The 22860-nt window shown below is 42.0% G+C and overlaps 1 protein-coding gene across 3 annotated transcripts in view; it reads left to right on the forward strand.

Annotated features, from left to right (window-relative positions):
- fer1l6 (fer-1 like family member 6) overlaps positions 1-22808 on the forward strand; it is a 29279-nt gene extending 6471 nt beyond the window's left edge. For 2 of the 3 annotated variants that reach the window (XM_062402426.1, XM_062402425.1), the window contains exons 11-46: positions 49-139; positions 285-402; positions 489-717; positions 821-926; positions 2071-2305; positions 2622-2742; positions 2871-2971; positions 3166-3268; positions 3434-3547; positions 3641-3793; positions 3923-4094; positions 4228-4352; positions 5136-5270; positions 5380-5529; positions 5621-5728; positions 5817-5879; positions 6388-6486; positions 6791-7046; positions 15742-15875; positions 15983-16105; positions 16176-16218; positions 17459-17503; positions 18159-18256; positions 18347-18475; positions 18582-18722; positions 19134-19261; positions 19338-19508; positions 19638-19792; positions 19919-20061; positions 20720-20808; positions 20895-20993; positions 21391-21511; positions 21683-21803; positions 22034-22191; positions 22288-22388; positions 22501-22808. In XM_062402426.1, coding sequence (XP_062258410.1) covers positions 49-139; positions 285-402; positions 489-717; positions 821-926; positions 2071-2305; positions 2622-2742; positions 2871-2971; positions 3166-3268; positions 3434-3547; positions 3641-3793; positions 3923-4094; positions 4228-4352; positions 5136-5270; positions 5380-5529; positions 5621-5728; positions 5817-5879; positions 6388-6486; positions 6791-7046; positions 15742-15875; positions 15983-16105; positions 16176-16218; positions 17459-17503; positions 18159-18256; positions 18347-18475; positions 18582-18722; positions 19134-19261; positions 19338-19508; positions 19638-19792; positions 19919-20061; positions 20720-20808; positions 20895-20993; positions 21391-21511; positions 21683-21803; positions 22034-22191; positions 22288-22388; positions 22501-22681 — 4659 coding nt within the window. In that variant the 3' untranslated portion in view covers positions 22682-22808. The remainder of the gene's footprint in view (positions 1-48; positions 140-284; positions 403-488; positions 718-820; positions 927-2070; positions 2306-2621; positions 2743-2870; positions 2972-3165; positions 3269-3433; positions 3548-3640; positions 3794-3922; positions 4095-4227; positions 4353-5135; positions 5271-5379; positions 5530-5620; positions 5729-5816; positions 5880-6387; positions 6487-6790; positions 7047-15741; positions 15876-15982; positions 16106-16175; positions 16219-17458; positions 17504-18158; positions 18257-18346; positions 18476-18581; positions 18723-19133; positions 19262-19337; positions 19509-19637; positions 19793-19918; positions 20062-20719; positions 20809-20894; positions 20994-21390; positions 21512-21682; positions 21804-22033; positions 22192-22287; positions 22389-22500) is intronic. The other variant, XM_062402427.1, reaches the window with a different exon arrangement.
- The last annotated feature ends 52 nt before the right edge of the window (positions 22809-22860 follow it).

Genomic DNA, 22860 nt, shown 5'->3' on the forward strand with positions numbered 1-22860 from the left:
TATACACAGTATAAATGTCATAAAGTTCTGGCTCCTCTTGCCTCATAGGTCTGGGATGCGGGAAGCATGAGTGACGTTGCCATAGGAACCCATTACTTTGACCTGAGACGCATCTCCAATGAACAGGATGGTGACAGAGGTAAGGAGAGATGAAAGGAGTGAAGGGAAAGGGATGAAGGAAAGGAGGGGAGAAGAGAATTACATGACGAGGTAACACAGGGAATTATTGTTGTTGTTCTCTATATTTTCTCTCCATCTTATCCCTTCCTCCTCTCTTTCTCCAGGGTTTTTACCAACTTTTGGTCCTGCTTGGATCAACCTGTACGGATCTGCCCGAAACTTTTCCATGGGCGACGACACAGCGGAGCTGAACGAGGGTATCGGAGAGGGCGTGTCATACAGGTTAACCTTTAAGAGATGCTGATTATTCAAAGGATATTATAATGAAAAAACATCCTCAAAATATCCATCCATGTCATTGGCTGCAGGGGGCGGATCTACGTGGAGCTGGCAGTGGAGATCATGTCAGGAGGGACGGGTTCAGGCTCAGGACGAATGAGCAAACCTGTGAAGGACACAAAAGCGGGAAAGGCTGTAGGGAAGGACAGTAAGCCTGGTGCAGGAGGAGCAGCAAGCGGAGCAGCAGGAGGAGCTGCTGATGACGACAAAGGAAAAGCTTTGGCCGCAGAAGTCCTGTCGGTGGAATCTCCTCCTGCAGTGAGAAAGAAATATGTTTCTTTTGACTGTGGAAAATAGCTACAACCATGAGTCCTATATACAGGACTGTAGCTACATAAACAAAGTATGTTTCTCTCTCCAGCTGAGTGACAACAACACCAGCTTCCTGCTGTTTGGTACCGTGTTTGAAGCCACCATGATCGACAGAAAGATTGGAGACAAACCAATCAGCTTCGAGTTCTCCGTGGGTGAGTCGTCAAACCCACTGTCACTTTTTGGTCCTCTTATTCAGTGAAGTCCCTTTTCCACAGGTCAAAAACCCCACAAACATCTGGCTTTGTTCTGCAATGTGAACAGATCAAATCATTAACTCACTGGTGAAATGACTCTGCATTAGAAACTGCTTTTTATCAGCAGTGATGGAGACACTTATGGGAGCTTGCAACACTGATGCAACACTGGCACTCTACGGGGAAAACAGGAACTCCTCAACTGACAGTGGGAGAAGAGTCAATTGCCTTTTTTAGATGGTTTTCTTGCTTTCAAATTCCTGTTGGCCCCCTGGTGGATGGCTGCCGTTAAATGTCGGTTGTTGAGGGTAAATTACGTATTCTCCACTCAAGCCTATGAGGAGAATACGTAGCCCCCCCCCCTCTCTTTTTATCTATACTGCTTGTGTGGCTGTAGTCGATGGGCAGAGGGGGACATTTAATAGTAAAATGAAAACTCCATTTACTCTATTTGATCATTTATGTCATATAAAATATATCATCAATATCGTTTAAAATAATTTTTCAGTGTGTTTCCTGGTGCGATAAGTTCGCCTCAAGCGGATAAAATTTACTTGATGCCGAAACAATCGCTTCACGGCGCTAGGCAGCCTTGGCGCGGCATGGCGCTTCAGCCTCCAGTGTGACCCGCACAAAGGTTTAACATGGGAGTGGATGGTAGCCAGCTGGCTTTTCTGGCTAGGCGCTGAGCTTAAGGGTGTCACTTCCGCGTCCGGTGTGAACCCGGCATAACTCTTTAATGCCAATGAATGTGGAAAAATGGCCTAAACCTAAAAATGTCAGACTACACGTTAAACAACCTTTAGTTTCTGTTATGTTAGGTAGTTCTTATAACACTGATATAAGTTTGATTGTTTATGATTCTGATAAATTCAGTTTGAATTAATAATTAGATTAGATTAGATTAGACGGTGCCTCAACTCCCCGACCACAACTAGCTCTAAATGACGCTACGAGCACATGATGATGTACAAGTATCCACGATGTTTTGGCTTAATTTTTGTACAGAGAGGGAAGATGAGATGCCTTTAGTAGAAACTCCTAAAATCTATCAATAAAGAGCTAATAGTGTTTGTGTTAATCCAAATACTTCCTCCCTCAGGTAACTATGGTAATACCTTGGAGTCTCCGGGCCAGCCCATCCCAAGTCCTTCTGTTCCTCGGAGGAGAAGAGTGCTGGACGTCACAGACACCAGCGACCTCTTAGGCTCATCCCATCCCCGCCTCTCACCCACCTCTCCACGTTCCCCCCTCCTGCCTAGAGAAGCTCAGGAGACCGCCCCGACCTCCAAGTCCACCACACCTCCTGAAAGACCGGTCATCATCGAAGGAAACAGGTCAGTCGCCTCGGCATTTGATAAGAGGGATAGTAGATGTCAGCTGCTAAGGATGTAAATTATTGAATTAAATTAGTAGCAACACTGACGCTTAATATTTACATATTTTCAGTAGGAGAAGGAAACGGAAGTTTGCACCTTTTTCAAAGCTTGTAGCAGGATGTTCAGTGACTTCCCGTAAAGAGGAATGTCAAGTTTCAAGGATACAGTATCATACAGTATTTTTTTCTATACAGTGCTTTTATAAGTGTGTCTGTGCATTGTATGTATAACTGTATGTTATGTTTCTTTATATTGTACACATATTTGCATTTAGGTACTTTATGTATCTACCCCTGGAGAAGCAGAAGCCATGTGTTAATGTGCTGAGTCACTGGGAGAACAGACCCTACCGACTCTACAACTCCAACATGCTGGAGAACATAGCTGTTCTGTTTGTATGTACACTCACACACACACACACACACACACACACACACAACAAACGTTTTTTTCACTATTTCAGATTTGTCAGAATGTAAAGTATTGACAAAAATATTGTATTATTTATTATTACTGATTTTAGGAGGAGGGTGTGTCCGGTGTTGTAGAGCTAAACAAAAAGTCGGATCCTGGAACAAAGGGAGAGCTGAATAATGTTCTTAAAGAATTCTGCATGGACGCCAGGTATATGTCAGACCACATGATGATATCGTTTCAGTCAGAAAAGCCTGTCATTGCTGTGTGCATGTCCCATTTCTTTATTGGGAGAAAAATCTTTTCATTTTATATAAGAATCCAAACTTGGCAACATAATCTAAATAAAAGCTGGTCCACGGCCTATATGTTTAATATCATACATTTGCTGTGTTTTTTTGCAGGAGTTTTATATTGGCAGCGGAGGCCAAGCTTAAGACAGAAGTAAAATCCACTTACCTGACACAGCTGGACAAGAAACGTCTCACCATGTGTAAAGAAGAGTTGGTAGGAAATCACACACACTGAAAACTTTTTATATAAACCATTGAATCAATTCTGCTCAGTCTCCACAAACAGACACAGGATCATTGGGTCATTCCAGGAGTTATTTGAGCGGGTTTAATGTTTACAAAAACTTTGATGACCACTATACTATTATGTGTGTTGCAGGAGATTATAATAGGAGAGGCTCAGTCCTTAGGAGGGAGGAAATCTGGTGGAATGAAAGAGATGCTGCAAGATGTGACGAAACTTACAGTCAGACTTCGCTTTCTCGTGGAAGAGGTAACGACTCAGCCTAAGTGTGTGTGTTTGCGTTTTTATATTTTCTTTATCTAACTTGTATCAATCACTTACATATGCCCTCACACAATGAAGCCCCAGCACACTGTGCCAGATGTGTTTGTGTGGCTGCTAAGCAACAACAAGCGGGTTGCGCATGCTCGGGTTCGAGCAAGAGATCTGCTGTACTCTAGCATCCAGGAGGCCCGAGGAAAACACTGTGGCAAGATCATTACACTTTTTCTGAAGGTGAACAAACACACACACACACACACACACACACACACACACACACACACACGACATAACACGAAAGTCATTTTTAACAAAGGACGGAAAAAAATATAATACGTGAGAGTGTCGGTGTGTGTGTTGCAGCCTCCAGGGAAGCGTGTAGCAGGTTTATCAGTCCAAGCGAAGCTGGATGTGTATCTGTGGTTGGGAACCTGTTCAGACTCAGCTCACATGCTGGACGACCTGCCTGCAGGATTCAGTCCGGCCACAGGGGGCACTGACGCCAGCAGCCCCCCATCACACCTGCTCTGCACAGGTGAGAAACTGACCGTTCAAATCTCTGTGGTTCCTTTTGACATTTTGTCCTCATAAATCAGTCCAACACTAAAGGAAAACAACAAAATAATACAAATACATTTTCATGCTATGTTTCTTGTATGTGTCTCCAGAGCAGCATGAGTTCCAGCTGAGGTGTCACATGTATCAGGCTCGTGGTCTGATCGCCGGCGACACCTCTGGCCTGTCTGATCCTTTCGCTCGCGTCACCTTCCTGTCGCACAGCCAAACCACAGAGGTAAGTGTGTGATTCAGTACATGTATGAATTTGAGAACTTTTCCTTGACTTATTTATGCACAAGCTAAAGTATATTTGGACAATGTTGTGGCAAGTTAGGAGAAAATGGTAATTGTAAATGGTTTTGTATTTATATAGCGCTTTTCAAGATATGTTGACCACTCAAGGACACTTCGGCATGCAGAATTGCCGACCTTCTGTTTGGAGGAAGACCGCTCTACCTCTCAGCCACAGCCTCCCAAGTGCTGTGTTTTTTTTTTCTCTCTCCTTACTCAAGAGTGGGGTCTCTCAATTTGATAGCAGCTAGTATTGGTTTCATTTTCATATTAAGTTATGCTCTCACTCAAAACCCTGCGAATGCAGCCACTTGTGCTTACATTTACTCTGCTTGTTCTCAAACTGTGTGCTTTTATCAGCTGCTTCTGTGCATTTGAAGCTCTCAGATTTCTCATCTAACTTTTGGATTTTATTTATTTGTGCAAAAAATCTGTCAAATCTATTACACCAATAGAATACCAGGTGAAGTGATGACATTTAAAATTGTCCTTCCCTCAAACTGAAAAATCGGGCTCTTGAATACAGAAAACATAGAGTGCAAAAAAGTGTGAGTGTGATACTTAAGCTGAATTATTTATGATTTCCACCTGGTGTGTGTGTCTCTACAGAAAGATAAATAAACTACACGTAGAGTCAAACCTATATTAAAATAAAAAAGGCAACAAACTTGTGCCTCAATAAATCTAAATTCCTCTGTGTGTGTGTGTGTGTGTGTACTGTTATCAGATCATCAGTCAAACTCTCAGTCCGACCTGGAATCAGTGTTTGCCGATGAGCCGCCTGCTGCTGAGTGGAGACCTGCAGCACATCCAGGAGGAGCCGCCACGCATCATCATCGAGGTTTATGACGACGATGCACTGGTACTGCAGAGCCGATATATACATTGAATAGAATATTATTCAAATAAGGGTTAAACAATTTTTTTTAACACATGACCTCCTCTCTATGATCTTACCCCGCTGTGTGCAGGGCAAAGCTGAGTATCTGGGAGCCACAGTGGCTGTGCCTGAGGTTCGGTTGACCTCTAACCCATACACACCTCCGACCCTAAAGTATAGCCCGCTGCACTGCGGCAGCCAATCGGGAGGAGACTTGCTTGCTGCATTTGAACTCCTGCAGGTGGGTTACTGCATCCCAATTCTGTTTCAATCATGAAAACACAGGATGACGAACTGATGATAACAAGGCTTCGCTATTTTTAACTGTGTAGATCCCAGAGTCTGGACAAGATAGTCTGACGGCGTTAGAGGAAGAGGAAGGAGGGATCTACCGGGTTCCAGCCAACATCAGACCTGTACTCAGCACCTACAGGCTGGAGGTTTGGCTCTCTGCATGTGTGGTCTGAAAGGGTTTCTCGAACAGCTGAGACAAACATGAGTCTATATTTCAGTTTTCCTCTCCACTAGGTGCTGTTCTGGGGTCTGAGGGAGCTAAAGAAAGTTCAGCTGCTATCTGTCGATCGTCCACAGGTACAACAACAAAAAACTAACCAGGCTTCTGCTTCCCCACAGGTCCATAAACGTGCATTTCATCTGAGTTGTGCTGCAGACTGAGGTGAAATCAGCTGGTTTGACCCTGATTTGGTTTGTTTTAAAAACACAGTTGTTGAGATGATAGAAGCAGATTCCATGGATGTTCCGGTCTCAGGCTTTAATATCCATCTTATGTCAATATACCTGTAAAATTAGTTAGGAATATTTCATTGTGATTCTTTTATTTTGGCTGTTTTGGTGAAAGATTTCATGCCTCTGGAAAATTTGAGTTTCCAAGCATCACAACTTCTCTGTATATTTATTATATCTCCCTATTTTGTGTCTTTATACTTGGTTCTTTTTGAAAAAATAAAACAAGTTGAGTTAATTTTATTCATCATACATTCCTTATGCATTTGTTTGTCATATTTTCCACAGTTTGTCATTTCAGATGAAGAAAAACAGGTGAACAAGTTAATAATACACTCCCTCTCTCGCTCTCTAGGTCTTCATAGAGTGTGCAGGTAAAACATTGCGATCCTCCATCATTCAGAAGTACAAGTCCAACCCGAACTTCACCACGCTATTTGATGCCATAGAGCTGGTAAGAAAAGTACGACCTTCACAACATAACATTATAATAAACATTTTGAACACAGTGCATATAGTGGGAATACTATTGGAGCATCCTCACACCATCTGCCCACACATGATGACATTTCAGATAAAAGTTAATTCCTGGCAACAGCAGAGAGTTGATGGTTTAGAATGAGATGATTAGCTTCTATTAAGGTGAAATGTTCAAGTGTCCATATGCTTTTGGTCATGTAGTGTACATTGCAACAATGGAGTCTGACCAGGGGGATTAAAAATCTTTGACATAGATCTTCTACTTTCTTTTCCTGTAGCAGTTGCCAGAGAACGAGCTCCTCCTCCCTCCTCTCAGTATCACTGTCGTTGATTGGCGGGCCTTCGGTCGCAGCACACTGGTTGGAAACCACATCATCAACAACCTCAAAGCCTTTAAATGCACCCCACTGCCGGCTCCGCCCGCTCCCACCAAGGCTCCCACCAAGGCTCCCACCAAGGCTCCCACCCCACCAATACGTGGTGTCCAATACGCCCCTGGAACTGCACTGACTGCAGACCCACAAAGCACTGAAGGTAATACCACAGTGTGTATATCAGTGTGTGTGTGTGTGTGTGTGTGTGTGTATAGGACAAGAATGGCCTTAAATGACGATCATTGATTAGCTTTAGGCCTTTAGCTCACTTAGGACACGCCATGTGTTTCAGACTCACACAGAGGTACACACACACACGAGCACACATACAATCATCAGTGGATGGTGGACTGAGACAAACAGAGAACATTGAACATTGATTCAATGTAATATAGAAAATATATAGCTAATGAAGAAGACGGATATACAAAGAAAATCAAGTCAGAGGTGATAGAAAAGGAAGAAAATGGATTAAAATGCTGAGGTCAAGGAGGAGGAATAACATACGCATTTTTGGCTTACCGGAGGGCACGGAGAAGAATTCGGCAGGCAAGTACCTGGAGCGCTTCCTGACCACCAAACTCAAATTACCTGAGGACATCTCGCTCCAGATACAGAGAGCGAACAGGGCCCTGGCACAGAAGCCGCCTCCGAACGCACCCCCCAGATCAATGGTAGTTAACTTCCTACAATTCAAGACCAAGGAAGTGGTGCTTAGTCATGCATGGAAGAGGAAGATTTACATGGGAGAGAAGAGGATTTTTTTAGCGCATGATTAAGTAACTGAAGTGGTCCGGAAGAGAAAGGCATACAGGGCCATAAAGAAAATCTTGAAGGAGAAAAGATCCACTTCCAGACTCCGCTAGCAAAGATGCGCATTCGCTGCGCAGCGCCAAGCCTTAAATAACAGCTGGCTCCCATCCACTCCCATGTTAAACCTTTGTGCGGGTCACATCGGAGGCTTAAGCGCTGCGCCAAGGCTGCCTAGCGACGTGCAGCGATCGTTTCGGCGTCGAGTCTATTTTTTGCGCTTGACGCGAGCGTATCGCGGCAGCAAACACTTTTTAAACAATATTGATGACATATTTTATATGATATAAATGATCAAATATGCATCTCATACTTTGAATGCCCCTTCTGTTGTCCTGGAGTTTTGATTTTACCAATTTTACCAATGACATTATTAAATGTCCCCCTCTGCCCATCCACTACAGCCACACAAGCAGTGATAAAGATAAAAAAGAGAGAGAGGGGGGGGGGGACTATGTATTGTCCACATTGGCTTGAGTGGAGAATACGTAATTTATCCTCGACAACCGACATTTAACGGAGCAAACAGCGGAGAAGTTCTTCAACATGGATGACATTAAATTAATAATTGAAGTGGAGAAGTACAGTGAGTTGGATGATCCTTGGAACATGTTGTATAAAGACAACATAAAAAAAGACAAATGTTGGGATGCTGTTGCTTAATGCTTGAGCATTAAGCAACAGCATCCCAAGAAAGTACAGTGCCTTGCATAAGTATTCACCCCCTTTGGACTTTTCTACATTTTGTCACGGTATAACATCAGATTAAAATGTATTTCATTGTGAGTTTATGTAATGGACCAAAACAAAATAGTGCATCATTTGGAAGTGGGGGGAAATATTACATGGCTTTCACAATTATTTACAAATAAAAATCTGAAAAGTGTTGAGTGCATATGTATTCACCCCCTTTACTGTGAAACCCCTAACAAAGATCTGGTGCGACCAATTGCATTCACAAGTCACATTTGCAAGTCACATAATTAGTAAATAGGGTCCACCTGTCTGCAATTTAATCTCAGTATAAATACACCTGTTCTGTGACGGACTCAGAGTTTGTTGGAGATCATTTCTGAACAAACAGCATCTTGAAGACCAAGGAGCTCACCAAACAGGTCAGGGATAAAGTTGTGGAGAAATATGAAGCAGGGTTAGGTTATAAAAAAATATCCAGCGCTTTGAACATCTCTCTGAGCACCATAAAATCCATCATAAGAAAATGGAAAGAATATGGCACAACCGCAAACCTACCAAGAGGAGGCCGTCCACCCAAACTGAAGAGTCAGACAAGGAGAAAATTAATCAGAGAAGCAACCAGGAGGCCCATGGTTACTTTGGAGGAGTTGCAGAGATCCACAGCTGAGGTGGGAGAATATGTCCACAGGACAACTATTAGCCGTCTACTCCACAAGTCTGGCCTTTATGGAAGAGTGGCAAGAAGAAAGCCATGTTGAAAAGGATCCATAAAAAATCCTGTTTGGAGTTTGCCAGAAGCCATGTGGGAGACACAGCAAACATGTGGAAGAAGGTGCTCTGGTCAGATGAGACCAAAATTGAACTTTTTGGCCTCAATGCAAAACGCTATGTGTGGCACTGTGACACTGCCCATCACCCTGAGCACACCATCCCAACAGTGAAACATGGTGGTGGTAGCATCATGCTGTGGGGATGCTTCTCTTCAGCAGGTACAGGGAAACTGGTCAGAATAGAGGGAAAGATGGATGGAGCCAAATACAGGGAAATCCTTGAAGAAAATCTGATGCAGTATGCAAAAGACTTGAGACTGGGGCGGAGGTTCATCTTCCAGCAGGACTATGACCCTAAACATACAGCCAGAGCTACAAATGAATGGTTTGGATTAAATAATGTTAATGTCTTAAAATGGCCCAGTCAAAGCCCAGACCTCAATCCAATAGAGAATCTATGGCAAGACTTGAAGATTGCGGTTCACAGACAGTCGCCATCCAATCTGACTGAGCTTCATCTTTTTTGCCAAGGAAAATGGACAAACCTTTCCATCTCTAGATGTGCAAAGCTGGTAGAGACATACCCCAAAAGACTTGCAGCTGTAATTGCAGCGAAAGGGGGTTCTACCAAGTATTGACACAGGGGGGTGAATACTTATGCACCCAACAGATGTCAACTTTTTTGTTCTCATTATTGTTTGTGTCACAATAAAATTTATTTTGCAACTCCAAAGTACTATGCATGTTTTGTTGATCAAACGGGAAAAAGTTTATTTAAGTCTATTTGAATTCCAGTTAGTTACAGTACATAATGGGAAAAGTCCAAGGGGGGTGAATACTTATGCATGGCACTGTATATGCTTGAATACTACCGGATCAACGGGTGATATTATTAGCGCTGCCCGGCGGTTCAGCGTCGCTTCAGCGTCCGGTTTGAACAGCCAAGCGCCAGCGCGATTGGGATTAGCGCAGTGCTTTGGCGTCGCCTCCGCGTTCTCTGTTCCTCTTTCAAAATGAATTCGCTGTCGATGTCTTCTAAAAGAGACTCAATGGCAGCATCTACACATCTCAGCTCTCCAGCGGCAGGCATGTTTGTTGTAAACGTATTCAACATAAGCGCACTTTGAAGACGTAGTTGATTATGTTACTGTTGATCATCGCATAAAGCCCGCCCTGACAATCTGATTGGTCCGAAACAGTTTCTGTTCGGGCATAATTTCTTACCAACGGAGCGACACTAGACCGAACTTCCCGAATACGACCGCTCTAGATCCCTGCCACCCAAAAACAACTAACCAAAATAACAAACCACTCATCCGAAGACACGCACTAATCTTAACCAAGGTAATTTATTGATCCAACTTTCCAAATCTAAATTAATCAGAAATAATCACACGATGACGCTTAAATGCATATTTGCACTTCTGTTGTTTTATTTTCTCCTCAGCTGTTCATATATATTAGATATATATACATTATTTCCTATTTTGATATTCTATTTTATACTATTTCTCTTATTTTATTGTATAGTGTGTAATTACTTGAGCATTGTTAGAAGAGAGCCTGAGACTCAAGCATTTCACTGCCAGCAACTGCTTAATGATATTGTTGTGCATTTGACAAATAAAAATCTTGAATCTTGAATCACCACGGTTTGCACAACCCACATGCACTATACTCCGATCCACTAGAACAATGCTCTTTTCCGATCAACGTATCAAAGAACGATTTACTCAACCTTACTTATCCAATTTGGCTACGAAACTGGAGTTTTTTGACGAGTCCCCATATGTCACACCTAGGGTAAAAGTGACATAACAGAGTGGACGGAGTAGGTTTTATTGTAAATTTCGAGCAGTGCAATTATCCAACCAAAACACATTAACAAAACGTCTGCATCAAATCCAAATGACAACGCACAAAGCCAAAACAAATGATCAGCACAACACGCCGATGCTGGGCCAAGACTAGCGGCTTAGGCAGTTACTGCTGCAGGTCGAATCCCCCGAAGAAGGAGGAGCCAGAGCTTTTAACGAGTCAGGTGAACCTGCATGCCGGGTGCACCCAATTAAGGCTCATCACCAATAATCAGCCAAACTGCACACAGAGACCAGAGGGCACAAACAGAGAGTTAGATACATGGCATGGAACAGCACAGGCCAGCAGGCCGTCACACCTACCAAAGATAGGACAGACAAAGAATGATATCCTAACAAGGGATATTTCAATAGAGGAGGTAGTGGAGGCAATAAACAGATAAAAAAATTGGAAATCACCGGGAAGTGATGGATACCCAGCGGAATGGTATAAGACATTCAAAGATGAACTGTCTCCACTGTGAGTGAAATCGTTTAATTGAACATTACAAAAAGGCAAATTACCACCAACATGGACAGAAGCAATAATAACGGTCATACCTAAACCGAGGAAAGATAGGGAACTATGCGGAAATAATCGACCAATATCTTTACTAAATTTGGAATACAAGTTATATACATCTATTATTGCTAGAGGATTACACGCCTTTACACAGGATTCGATCGACGAGGACAAAACAGGATTTGTGAGCGGGCGACAGATGCACGATAACATTAGGAGGACTCTGCACATTATAGATCAGGCAAACAAACAGAGAAGAGACACGATTCTGGTTAGGGTATGTGCCGAAAAGGCGTTTGGACTTTCCTATTCACAGTGGATTCAACAATAAATCAATACAGTTTATTCAGACTCTATATCAACAACCTACAGCTAGAATCAAAATAAATGGAAGCCTATCTAACAAGTTCGATCTTCAGAGATCAACCAGACAGGGATGCTGTTTGTCACCAACCCTGTTCGCGTACTTTATTGAGCCATTGGCCCAAGCCATACGCGAGAATAGAGGAATCCAAGGGGTGACTGTGCGCGGAGTAGAACATAAGGTCGGCCTCTTCGCAGATGACGTCATTATATTCCTTGAACAGCCTAGTGAATCGTTGCCTGAATTGCTAGATCTCTTGAACGCATATGGACAGTTATCAGGATACAAGATAAATATCACTAAAACCCAAGTCCTCACTATCAATTATACACCACCAAAGGAGATCAGGGAAAAATACAATTTAAATTGGAATCTAAAGAAAATGTATTATTTAGGCGAAGAAGTTACTAGAAACTTATCAGGACTTTATAGGGCAAATTATGATAGGATTAAACAAGAATTGTTAAAAGATATACAAAGATGGACCACCCTAACATTGGATTTTAGCTCAAGGATTGAATTAATAAGAATGAATGTATTACCCAGACTTTTATATTTGTTCCAAGCATTACCAATAGAGATACCACAAACACAATTCATATCATGGGACAGGATGATATCCAGATTCATATGGGGGGGGAAGAGACCAAGAGTGAGACTCAGAACTCTCCAGCTTAAGAAGGAGGGGGGGAACTGAATCTGCCGAACCTGAAAGAATAGTTCCACGCGGCCCAGCTGAGATATGTGCATTGTTGGTGTAAACTGGATTATGAAGCAAAATGGAAAGAAATGGGAAAATCATTTGAAATGTGTACAATACAGAGAATTATGGTTCAAATTACTTAGACATAATAACGCGGAGAAGGACGCACATTTATTGAAATGGGTGGCTTTTGATAGCAGTTTTAAACCAGCTGGGCACAGTTGGGGATTCGGACAGTGGGCAGATAAGGGCATTACGGCATGGTGCACGCTGGTGGACAAGGGGAAGATAATGAGTTTTCAAGAATTGAAAACGAAACATGGCCTGGATTGGCCATTTTACAAATATTTACAGATACAGGATTATTATGGGAAACGGATTGGACAGGAGCGCTCTCTAGAAGTGAACAAGTAGGGACAAGTAATGATTGATACATATAAAGGGAACCGGGTCAGGACTATAACGACATTATATAAGGCATTGATGGATGGCAAAAACAGGGTATATAAAAGAAAAATGGGAAAGAGAATTTAACATGGAAATATCTTAAGATGAATGGGTTAAGATGTGGGATAAGCATAAGACAAAAGCCTGTTCGTGAGCCTGGAGAGAGTTTTCCTGGAAAAATCTGATACGGTTCTTTATCACACCTAAAATAACAATTAACTATTCTGAAACAAGAAAGTCATGTTGGATGAATTGTGGGTCATCTTTGGCCAACCATGCACATATATTCTGGAAAGGTCACAAAATAATAGGGTTTTGGGGAATGGTCCATAGGAAAACACAAGATATTCTGGGATACGAATTTCAAATGAATCATGAGCTGATGTATCTATGTATGTACACAGATAATGATGTTCATGATGGGGACTTGTATCTACTCAAGATACTCATGGTTGCATGTAAAAAGGCCATCACAAGGAAATGGGGGACGGAAGATCTACCCACTTAGACTCATTTGGTGGACACAGTGGGGGAAATAAATATTATGGAAAGACTGACACACAGGCTATGGCTTTCACGATCACAGATGGACAGTAAATGGAGGAGGTGGACTCTATGCCAGTCGACACAGACTTGACATGACAGCAGGTTTATTTTTATTTTTTTTATTTCTGGTTGTCGATGTTGTTGATGACGTTTATTGGTGTACTTATTGTTGTAAAAAAAAAGAAATAAGATCAATTGTGATTATGTCTTGTCACATTTTAATTCTACAGCTCACTTTCTCGTGTGTAAGTGTGTGCACACACAAAATAGAGAGACAGAATAGAAGAGAAGTGTGTGAGTTTGTGTGTGTGTGTGTGTGTGTGTGCGCGTATGTGGGTGTACATGGGTGCGTGTGGGCTGGCGTGCATGTGTGTGTGAGAGAGATTTGGCACAATGTTCTTCAATAGTTAAAGAAAAGTTAAAAGTTAATTATAATAGTGGATATGTTTTTACCGTTCTCATTCATTTACCGTTCTCATTCGACTGTTTGACTTTTGCAAAATGTGACATAAAATCACATTTTAAATATGTACAGTATAATCACAAATCACAATGTGACTTAAAGATCTTAACATTCGGAAACCAGATCCTTGATCCTTAAACTTTGACAAGGGGGTTAAAAAACAAGTAACAAGTGTCCCTCTCCCAGGTGAAACAGAGCATCAATGTTTAAAAGAGGAATGTGGAAAGAAAAATGTCAAACATAGACAATATATCTTCCTTTTCTAAGGTTAAAGCTCTGATACAAAGAGACTAAAGCTGCAGCACAATGTGGCAGTTAACAAAAGAGCAGAGCAGCTTCCGGCCCCTCCGCCCGAGGCCCCCCCGAGAGATGCTGCAGCTAGTTAGTGATGAGTGCAGTGTCTCTGAGCGCCACTAGAAAATATGTGAACTTTCCCCATGGAGGCCGATGCTAACTCACATTAGCATTTAGCACACCTATTAGCGCCAACTGACAGGCCCCCGTGGGTCTATTTAGAGTCTCCAGACAGAGAGAGACAGTCAGAGTGAACAAGTCACTGCAGCAGTTTGTGCATTAAAGCCGTGCAGTGAGTCACCGAGCAAGTTAATGGCTTCTTAGCTAATAGCAAACACATTAGCAGTTTTAAGCAAAGATGTGTTGACAGGTTGAAGGCTGACGGGCAGCTGCTCCATCGCTCTGTTGGGGATTCTCGACAAACTAGAACTATGGCACTGCTGCTCTATGCCTCAGCCGACCAGTGCAGTTTCCGTGTACATATTTCGGCATAATTTTTTTCCCAGGTTCATATAAGGTCAGTGTGACCTTTGACCACTGATTTCATCTTTGAGTTCAAGAGACAACTGATCAAATTTTACAAATTTCCCTAAAGAACTCATGAGATATCACATTCGAAAGGCCAAAAACATGGTTGACCTGTGGCGACCGAAATTTAATGAGTGAAACTTTTAACACATTTACATTTTTTAACTGTTTTACATTAAAGAAAGCTTTAAAGTGAACAGCATGAAGTAGTATAGTACATGTTGGTGATATGGCGTATAGGTGGAATGATGATTTTGTATGTGTGTGTGTGTTTCGGACATGCACTAGGCTCCGGATTTTTCTTGAAGCGGAGGGGCTGAATGTGAGAACCCAAATTTCAGAGTCAGTGACTCTTCCTGCAGCCCCTTTGTAAAATGTCTGGAAATGTCAGAGTGAGTCCCTGTGAGAATACAGCAGGATATTGTCCAGTGTGTTGATGACATTTGCGATCAGTGACAGACGCAAAACTGACAAAGGCAAAAAAAAAATGGCAAAAGAAACAAAAAAGAAATACAAATATCTCGTAGAAGCAGTTGAAAGAGGATGATAAGAACCCACGGTGGTGTGGATTTGCTGTAAACGAAAAACATTGATCTTTTCACAGCAGAATTTATACATCATGTCCTGCCTCCTGCTGCTCTACCCAGGCTACAGCCCTCGCCTCAATGTTCCGCACATTTTCTTGATATTGAGAACAAATCTGCCCCGGACAATGTCCTGCTGCGTTTTTCATTTGTGAAGGACAAACTCTGCAAAATGTCTGGACCCAATTGTCAAGGCATGATCAGGGGCTCATGTCTGAAAACAGCTTTAGTCATGTTCTTCAACACAACTCCCTCTTTCTCTTTCGTCAAGTAGCTCCGTCGCAGTTTGCTGGAGAAACCAGTTCGGCTGTAACTCTGACAAATCAGGATTTACTCATCACTGTCGAGGATGAAGCTCCGCCTCCAGCCCCGCCCACCCCAAAGACAGACGGCAGGAAGAAAAAGGTGAACGTTACTGCTCGTGAACATGGCACAGGAGTAACTGCAACAATGGATATCCCTCCTATCAATGTCTAAATATTATTTGCACGATTTGTACATTTTCAATCCAGGACGTCAGCGGTAAAAGCTCTCGCAGTCGCTCCACCAAGAGAAAGAGGCGGACCATCGCTGACGAATCAGCAGCGAGCGTCATCGACTGGTGGTCAAAATACTACGCGTCTGTAGAGAAAGAGGTAGTCAGGTTTGTTTTTCTAGATTTTTGAAAATAAAAGATGTGATCATGTGCACGTCTGTGTGTTTCAGGCCAAAAAAGATGAATCCATATTCCCCAAGGGCTTTGAAAATGGTAAGAATTCCTCTAATGTGACACGATGTCCTCTTCCACTGTCTGATGTCAACATAATGTGATAATAAGATGAAGATCATTTGTTCGTTATTTACCATAGTTTTGATCCTCTACCTCTTTAGATCCTCAACACATTCCCCCAGTGACACATTTTAAAATTAAACTCCATTAGTTTTATACATATCAAGGTGTGATTACATGTCTTTTATGCAGATGTGTAAAAGTTAAACTCGCCTGCTTTGTGAAGACTGATGCATTGCCTAATGTGATGTCACTTGAGTCAGCGGCAGTTGTGTTTGCGAATGAAAATAAGTGACATTACCCAAAGTGCATTTATTTGTCACATCACTGTATGAGGGTCGAGGCTACATTAGCTTCCGTCTGACAGACCTGTCTGCGGTCACTTTGCTTTGCTGGTAATGTAGGTTAGGTCAGGTTTGGACAAGGAAGAAGTATACTTGGGATAAAAAAGGTGACACATCTGGTTCTGCCTCATTACTTATGATTTCTAATTACAGATATCTGTATTTATATTTATTCTATAGGACAATTATTAAATTCTGTTCTGAACAGGATTTACTCTCCAGTTCAAAAACAGGAAGCATGGATTAGCTGCAGTGAAATCAATATGTTATGCTCTCATAAATTGTGCATCATACAGAATAAATAGTTTGACATAATTAAAATAACAATTCAGTCTTCTAAACCTGCCTGTTTTGAAAGGGCTGTTTGACCTGCGGTGAGGGTTTGAGTTTTTCTTTCTGAAACTGTAACAGTGATTTAGCCATGGCAAGTAAAAACATATTCTGCCACAGAACCTGAAGCTGCACCACCACCGCCGCACAAAGAGCTGTTCACCTGGTTATTTAAACTTATGCATGTCCAAATCGTACCAAACTCAATACTTCACATCCCGAGGACCTTAACAATATAATGTGAAGGGGAGAAGAAATACAAATACAGACCAATGTCTGTAATTAATAGTAAGGATTACACATGAGTTCAGATAACAGGATGGAAGAGATGGATTGAGGCTTAAGCAGATTAGAGTAAGTGCAGTTACCAGGTTGTGTCTGGACTTCTGTTATTTACTGACAATTAAAAAAAACAGATATTATTATAGATTAAGATATTTTCAACTGCATGTTGCTGCATTTCACCACTGATACTGTGAACTTACATCTCTAATAAAAAGTAATAAATAACATAGGGTTCCCACACACATTGTTGTGTATTGCAGCTCAGCAGTACCACACCATGCTCGGCGAGGGAATAGAATCTCTAGGTAAGGACGAAGTTGTGTGATTCAGGGAAATGGAGCATTTTAAAGTCCTAACCCACAATCTGTTGACTTTATTTAAACCTTCCTTAGAGGAAATCTTCTGCTGGGTCTGGCTAAACCTGTGACTTGTGAATATGGGCTATACAAATAAAATGTGATTCATGAATGATTGAATCTAACTGGTTTCTGTGGTACAACTCCTTGGTTACATGTCGACAGCTCTGTGTTTGGATGATGTTGATACACTAGAAGTTCTGTCACTGCATGATATCCCCTGCAGTCAATGCTGTTACCCTGCAGCTTTTGTTTCTTTACAAACTTTTAGCTGTGGACAACGTTGTGGTGACCACTTGGACTAATAAAGTTATTCTAAAGCGATCACCACAGCGTTCTTTAACATGGAAGTGGGCCGCATTTAAAAGGATTTCTGACAAATTCTCTTGAGCCTAAGGGATTAAATGGAAACATGCACATATTTTCCATTCTTTTCTTCTGGTGGAGATGGAGGTTTCTCAGTGACTTTGGAGCCTGGAGTTTCTTAAGTTACTAAAAAACTGACAGAACTTAGTTTGTTCCTACAATGTCAACCCTTCACACATATACCATGTTTCTCAAAGTGAAGGTTTGCACTTAAAACATGCGTTGTTTGTTCCATCAGTCAGCACCCACTCAGACGGAGACAAGAAGAAAAAGCCGAAAGGAAAAGAGACCGTCATGATTAATGTTGGTCTACCTACTAGATTAGCCACACTCAAGGTACCCGCTCTTATCAGATCACAGTAGAATCTGAATCTTTTGATATCAAATGAGATCAACCACTGTATTTTGGTATTTATACATTTTCAGTTGTACAACAAAGAGCTGGAGGCAGAGTTCGGGCCATTCGATGATTGGGTGAGCACATATGAGCTGTTCAGAGGGAAGGCCAATGAGGACGATGGAGCGAATGAGGAGCGCTTCATCGGCAAATTCAAGGTGAGACAGTTTGTTTGATTGTTGTCCATACTGTATACGCTACTGTATCTGGGGAAGCATGAGCAGTACTGATCTATTCCACATTATGCTGTGATCTTCTCTGCAGGGGAGATTCTGCCTGTATAAACTTTCTGAGGATGAGGAAGGGGACTGGGATGAATCTGTGGACACAGGGCAATTCAGAGTCAGCAGAGGAATCCCTCGCAACGGCCCATCCCAAGTCCTCATACGGGTTTATATAGTGTCTGTAAGTCCCTTGTAAGACCTTGTTTCCCTTTTTTATGGTGCGTTCAAACCAAAAACGATGCAACATTTTATTTTGTGTAACAAGTAACTGCGAAACTGATGTACTGGGGATAGAAGAGAACACTAGTGCTAACTTAGTTTGTACTAAGGTACAACCAGTAGCTGGACTATAGTAACTGATACATATTTTAGAAACCTACATGGGGATCCTGCTGTTTTGTTGACGTTTCCGCAAGTCTTCTTCTTTTTATCCCTCTGGCATATCTGTTGGACTCAATGAATCATAAAAAGGTCATGGTAGAGGAAGGCTTCAAACATATAATAAAAATATAATTCCTCATCGTGCCAAGCCTCTGCACAAGTTATTCTTTTTGGATTATTCCATTGACTTTGTATTTGATTTTCTCTCCAGGCCTCTAACCTTCATCCATCTGACCCTGATGGAAAGGCGGACCCGTACATTGTTCTTCGTCTTGGTAAAAATGAAATCAAAGACAGAGACAAATACATTGCCAAACAGCTAAATCCTGTGTTTGGAAGGTAAGTAGTTGGTCGAATACAGAAGAATCCTGTGCTTCTGACACGTAACCTCTCACGCTGTTACTCCGTCTTCCAGATCTTATGAGATGCAGGCAACATTCCCTCAGGACTCTCTGCTGTCAGTAATGATCTATGACTATGACATGGTGGGAGGAGACGACCTGATCGGGGAGACCCGCATTGACCTTGAGAACCGATTCTACAGCCGACACAGAGCCACCTGTGGAATCCCCACTGAGTACAGTATGTACGTGTTGGCCTTCTCCTTTCCTCTGCTTGATATTCACATCATTTTGCATTTGGTTTATGGAAAGATGATCATAGCGAAACAGGTTTTTAACTTTTACTGAACCCGCCTCCCTCCCTCTGTTGTCAGTGACGGCTATAACGCCTGGAGAGACTGTCTGAAGCCATCAGAGCTGCTGTCCAAGATGTGCAAGGACAACGGTCTGGACGAACCTTGTTTTAGCCCAGGACGCATCACTTTCGCGGACAAAGTCTTCACTGGCAAAACACTTTTCATGGATGAAGGTAAACTGGAGTGAACACTGCTCTTATGAGGCATCAGATATATAGATCTTCAGGGACAGAGGTCTGCAGTAATCCACCTTGTAATGGTGAATGTTAGTTTTTGATAGTATGTATGATGTGTTTCAGACCAGCCAGTGGAGTCCTATGAACACTTGTCTCTGAAGATCCTGCACCGTTGGGCCGAGATTCCAACTGTGGGTTGCAAACTGGTTCCAGAACACATCGAGACCAGAACTCTGTTCCACAAGTCCCGGCCCGGCATGGACCAGGTAGAACTAAACCTTAACTCAGCACATGGTTTGCTGCATGTCACTATTTTTAGACACTGCTTCTTATTAGTTCAATCCGCGTTGTAAGAGTTTTCTTCAAACAATTCAACAATATACTGTCACTTTTTATCGTTTGTGCAGAGTTTTTTTATAAACAGACTATGGTTTGAGATAGGTGTGAAAACTTTGTGTACATCCTACCTGGTTTATCTGCACTGAAGGTTTTATAGTCAGTTTCTTTTATCAAATGAATCAGAATTTTCTCTGTGAATGTTCACGTGTGGTTTATATATAAGTTTGAAGGATTTTCTGAACTGATATTATTTTGTCATACATTACTTTGACTACTACAGGTAATCATTTTTTGAATGATGTTGCCATGATGGATCTGCACCTGTGATTCTCTGTTTCTCAGCCTGATATGGTGAAATAAAAGTAATCAAATTACAAAAAAATTCTGGCATAAAATTTTACCCAGTTACTGAGCTGTCGTTTAACTAAGGACATCCAAAGGTCCCAAATAAAAGCCTCAACACAGGTCAAACAAAGAATACAGTTGACAGTTATATGATGCATGATTTGATTCCTATCAGCACACCAACAACCATAGGGCGAACACTAATACCCTGTAAATGTTTGTGTTTGTGTGTGTGTGTAGGGTCAGGTCCAGATGTGGGTCGAAATGTTTCCCATGGACTTGCCTCATCCTGGACCTCCAGTGGACATTTCACCTCGTACACCAAAAGGGTGAGAGCTGCGTCTCTTGGTTAAAGTCTTGATATACGATTTTTTTCTTTTGAAATGACAGTAAATACCTGAATGTGTGTTTTCAGGTACGAGTTACGAATCATCGTCTGGAACACAGAGGATGTGATTCTAGAGGATAGTAACTTCCTGACCGGCCAACAGTCCAGTGATATTTACGTCAAGGGGTAATAACAAGCTCTAACATATTGTTGGTTTTTATTTTGCTGATATATTTTCAAAATTTTTCATTGATTCCTTAGATTGTCATTTTGAAAAAGAAACGTAATCAGGCTTCATAATTTTACAGTTTAACTTGAAAGTTATCTATAAATAACTATAAAGAAAAAGAAAAAAACTAATACAACTTGAAATAGTACTTGAAATCGCATAGTACTTGAAATAAGAAAATGTATTCTAAATACAACTTTAATACATTAAATAACCAATAATAATGCATAATGTGGTATGAGATCATAAAACCATAGCTTGTAGCCTGTTTGCCTTCTCCCAACAATTATATCCATTCATTATATGTGTTAATTATCATTATTTACCACAGAGACTTATTGTCTTTCTCTGTAGCTGGTTGAAAGGTTTTGAGGACGACCGACAGGAGACTGACGTCCACTACAACTCTCTGACTGGAGAGGGAAACTTCAACTGGCGCTTTGTCTTCCCATTCAGCTACTTGCCTGCTGAGAAGGTACTGATCATGACCCACAATCCCCAGCAGCCCAGGTTGTTTGGCAGACGTAGAAACATGAACTACAAGAAAAAAACAAGTTCACCTTCTATTTTCTCTGGATTGCCCTCGTCACATTTACCTCGGGTAGATAAATGGCATGAGTGAAATTAAACATATTTGTTAATGCAGGTTGTAGTGGTGAGGAAGAGAGACAGCATTTTCTCTCTGGATAAAACGGAGCAGAAGCTTCCCGCCATCCTCCTTTTGCAGGTCTGGGACTTTGAGACACTCTCTTCCGACGACTTCCTAGGTGTGTGTTTGCAGACCTATCACTGTAGCCTGATGTGCACATACCTAGAATTGTAACTGCATGTAACAGTTATCCATGTCTCTCATTGGCCTGACGACTCCTTCAGCCTCAATCAGTTCAGTGCTCATACAAACCATCTCCAATGTCATCTCTCTTTGCAGTAAATGCTCACGACAACATATAAGTTTAAACCATCTTTTGTCTGTGTGTGTCTGTGTGTCTGTGTGAAGGCACTGTCGAGTTAGACCTCCATGGTTTCCCTCGTGGGGCAAAGTCAGCCAAGTCCTGTAAGGCGGACATGTTGACGGACGGTACAGAGAGAATCTCCATCTTCCAGCAGAAGAGAGCAAGAGGCTGGTGGCCCTTCAGCAAATCTGGAGAGCTGACGGTACACACGCACACACACACACACACACTGTACATCGGGTTGTACAGCTGCTGAGACATTGACTGACATGTGTTCCGCGTGCTCTGAATGCATCAGGGGAAAGTGGAGGCGGAGTTTCATCTTGTGACCGCTGAGGAGGCGGAGAAAAATGCTGTTGGACGAGCGCGCAAGGAGCCGGAGCCACTTCCGAAACCAAAGTAAGAGAAGACAAATAACCAAGATGACTTGTGCTGGTACCAAAAATACAAGCTTCCAATTGTAATATATAATATAACTACTTTTCTTTTTTCCCTGCTCTGCTCACCTCAGTCGTCCAGACACCTCGTTTTCGTGGTTTGTGAATCCCTTCAAGTGTTTCTTCCACCTTATTTGGCGAAGCTACAAAAAGTACATCATCGTCGCCCTGATCCTGCTCATCACCATACTGTTCCTCGCCCTGCTCTTCTACACACTGCCTGGAGCCATCTCTCAGAAGATCGTCAATGGATAACACAAACATACAATCACTGCACTTTCTGCTCTCAATTATCCTTTAGTTAATAGAAACCCACTGCATCCCTTACAGCTTTTTTCCTCATCTGAAAAATATCTGCAAACCAGAAAGACCGCACTTAAGTCTTCAGTCTACATTTTGTATGAGGTCACTGATCTTTCACCTTTCACCTTTGA

The sequence above is a fragment of the Platichthys flesus genome, chromosome 13, assembly GCF_949316205.1.
Source record: "Platichthys flesus chromosome 13, fPlaFle2.1, whole genome shotgun sequence".
Lineage (NCBI taxonomy): Eukaryota > Metazoa > Chordata > Actinopteri > Pleuronectiformes > Pleuronectidae > Platichthys > Platichthys flesus.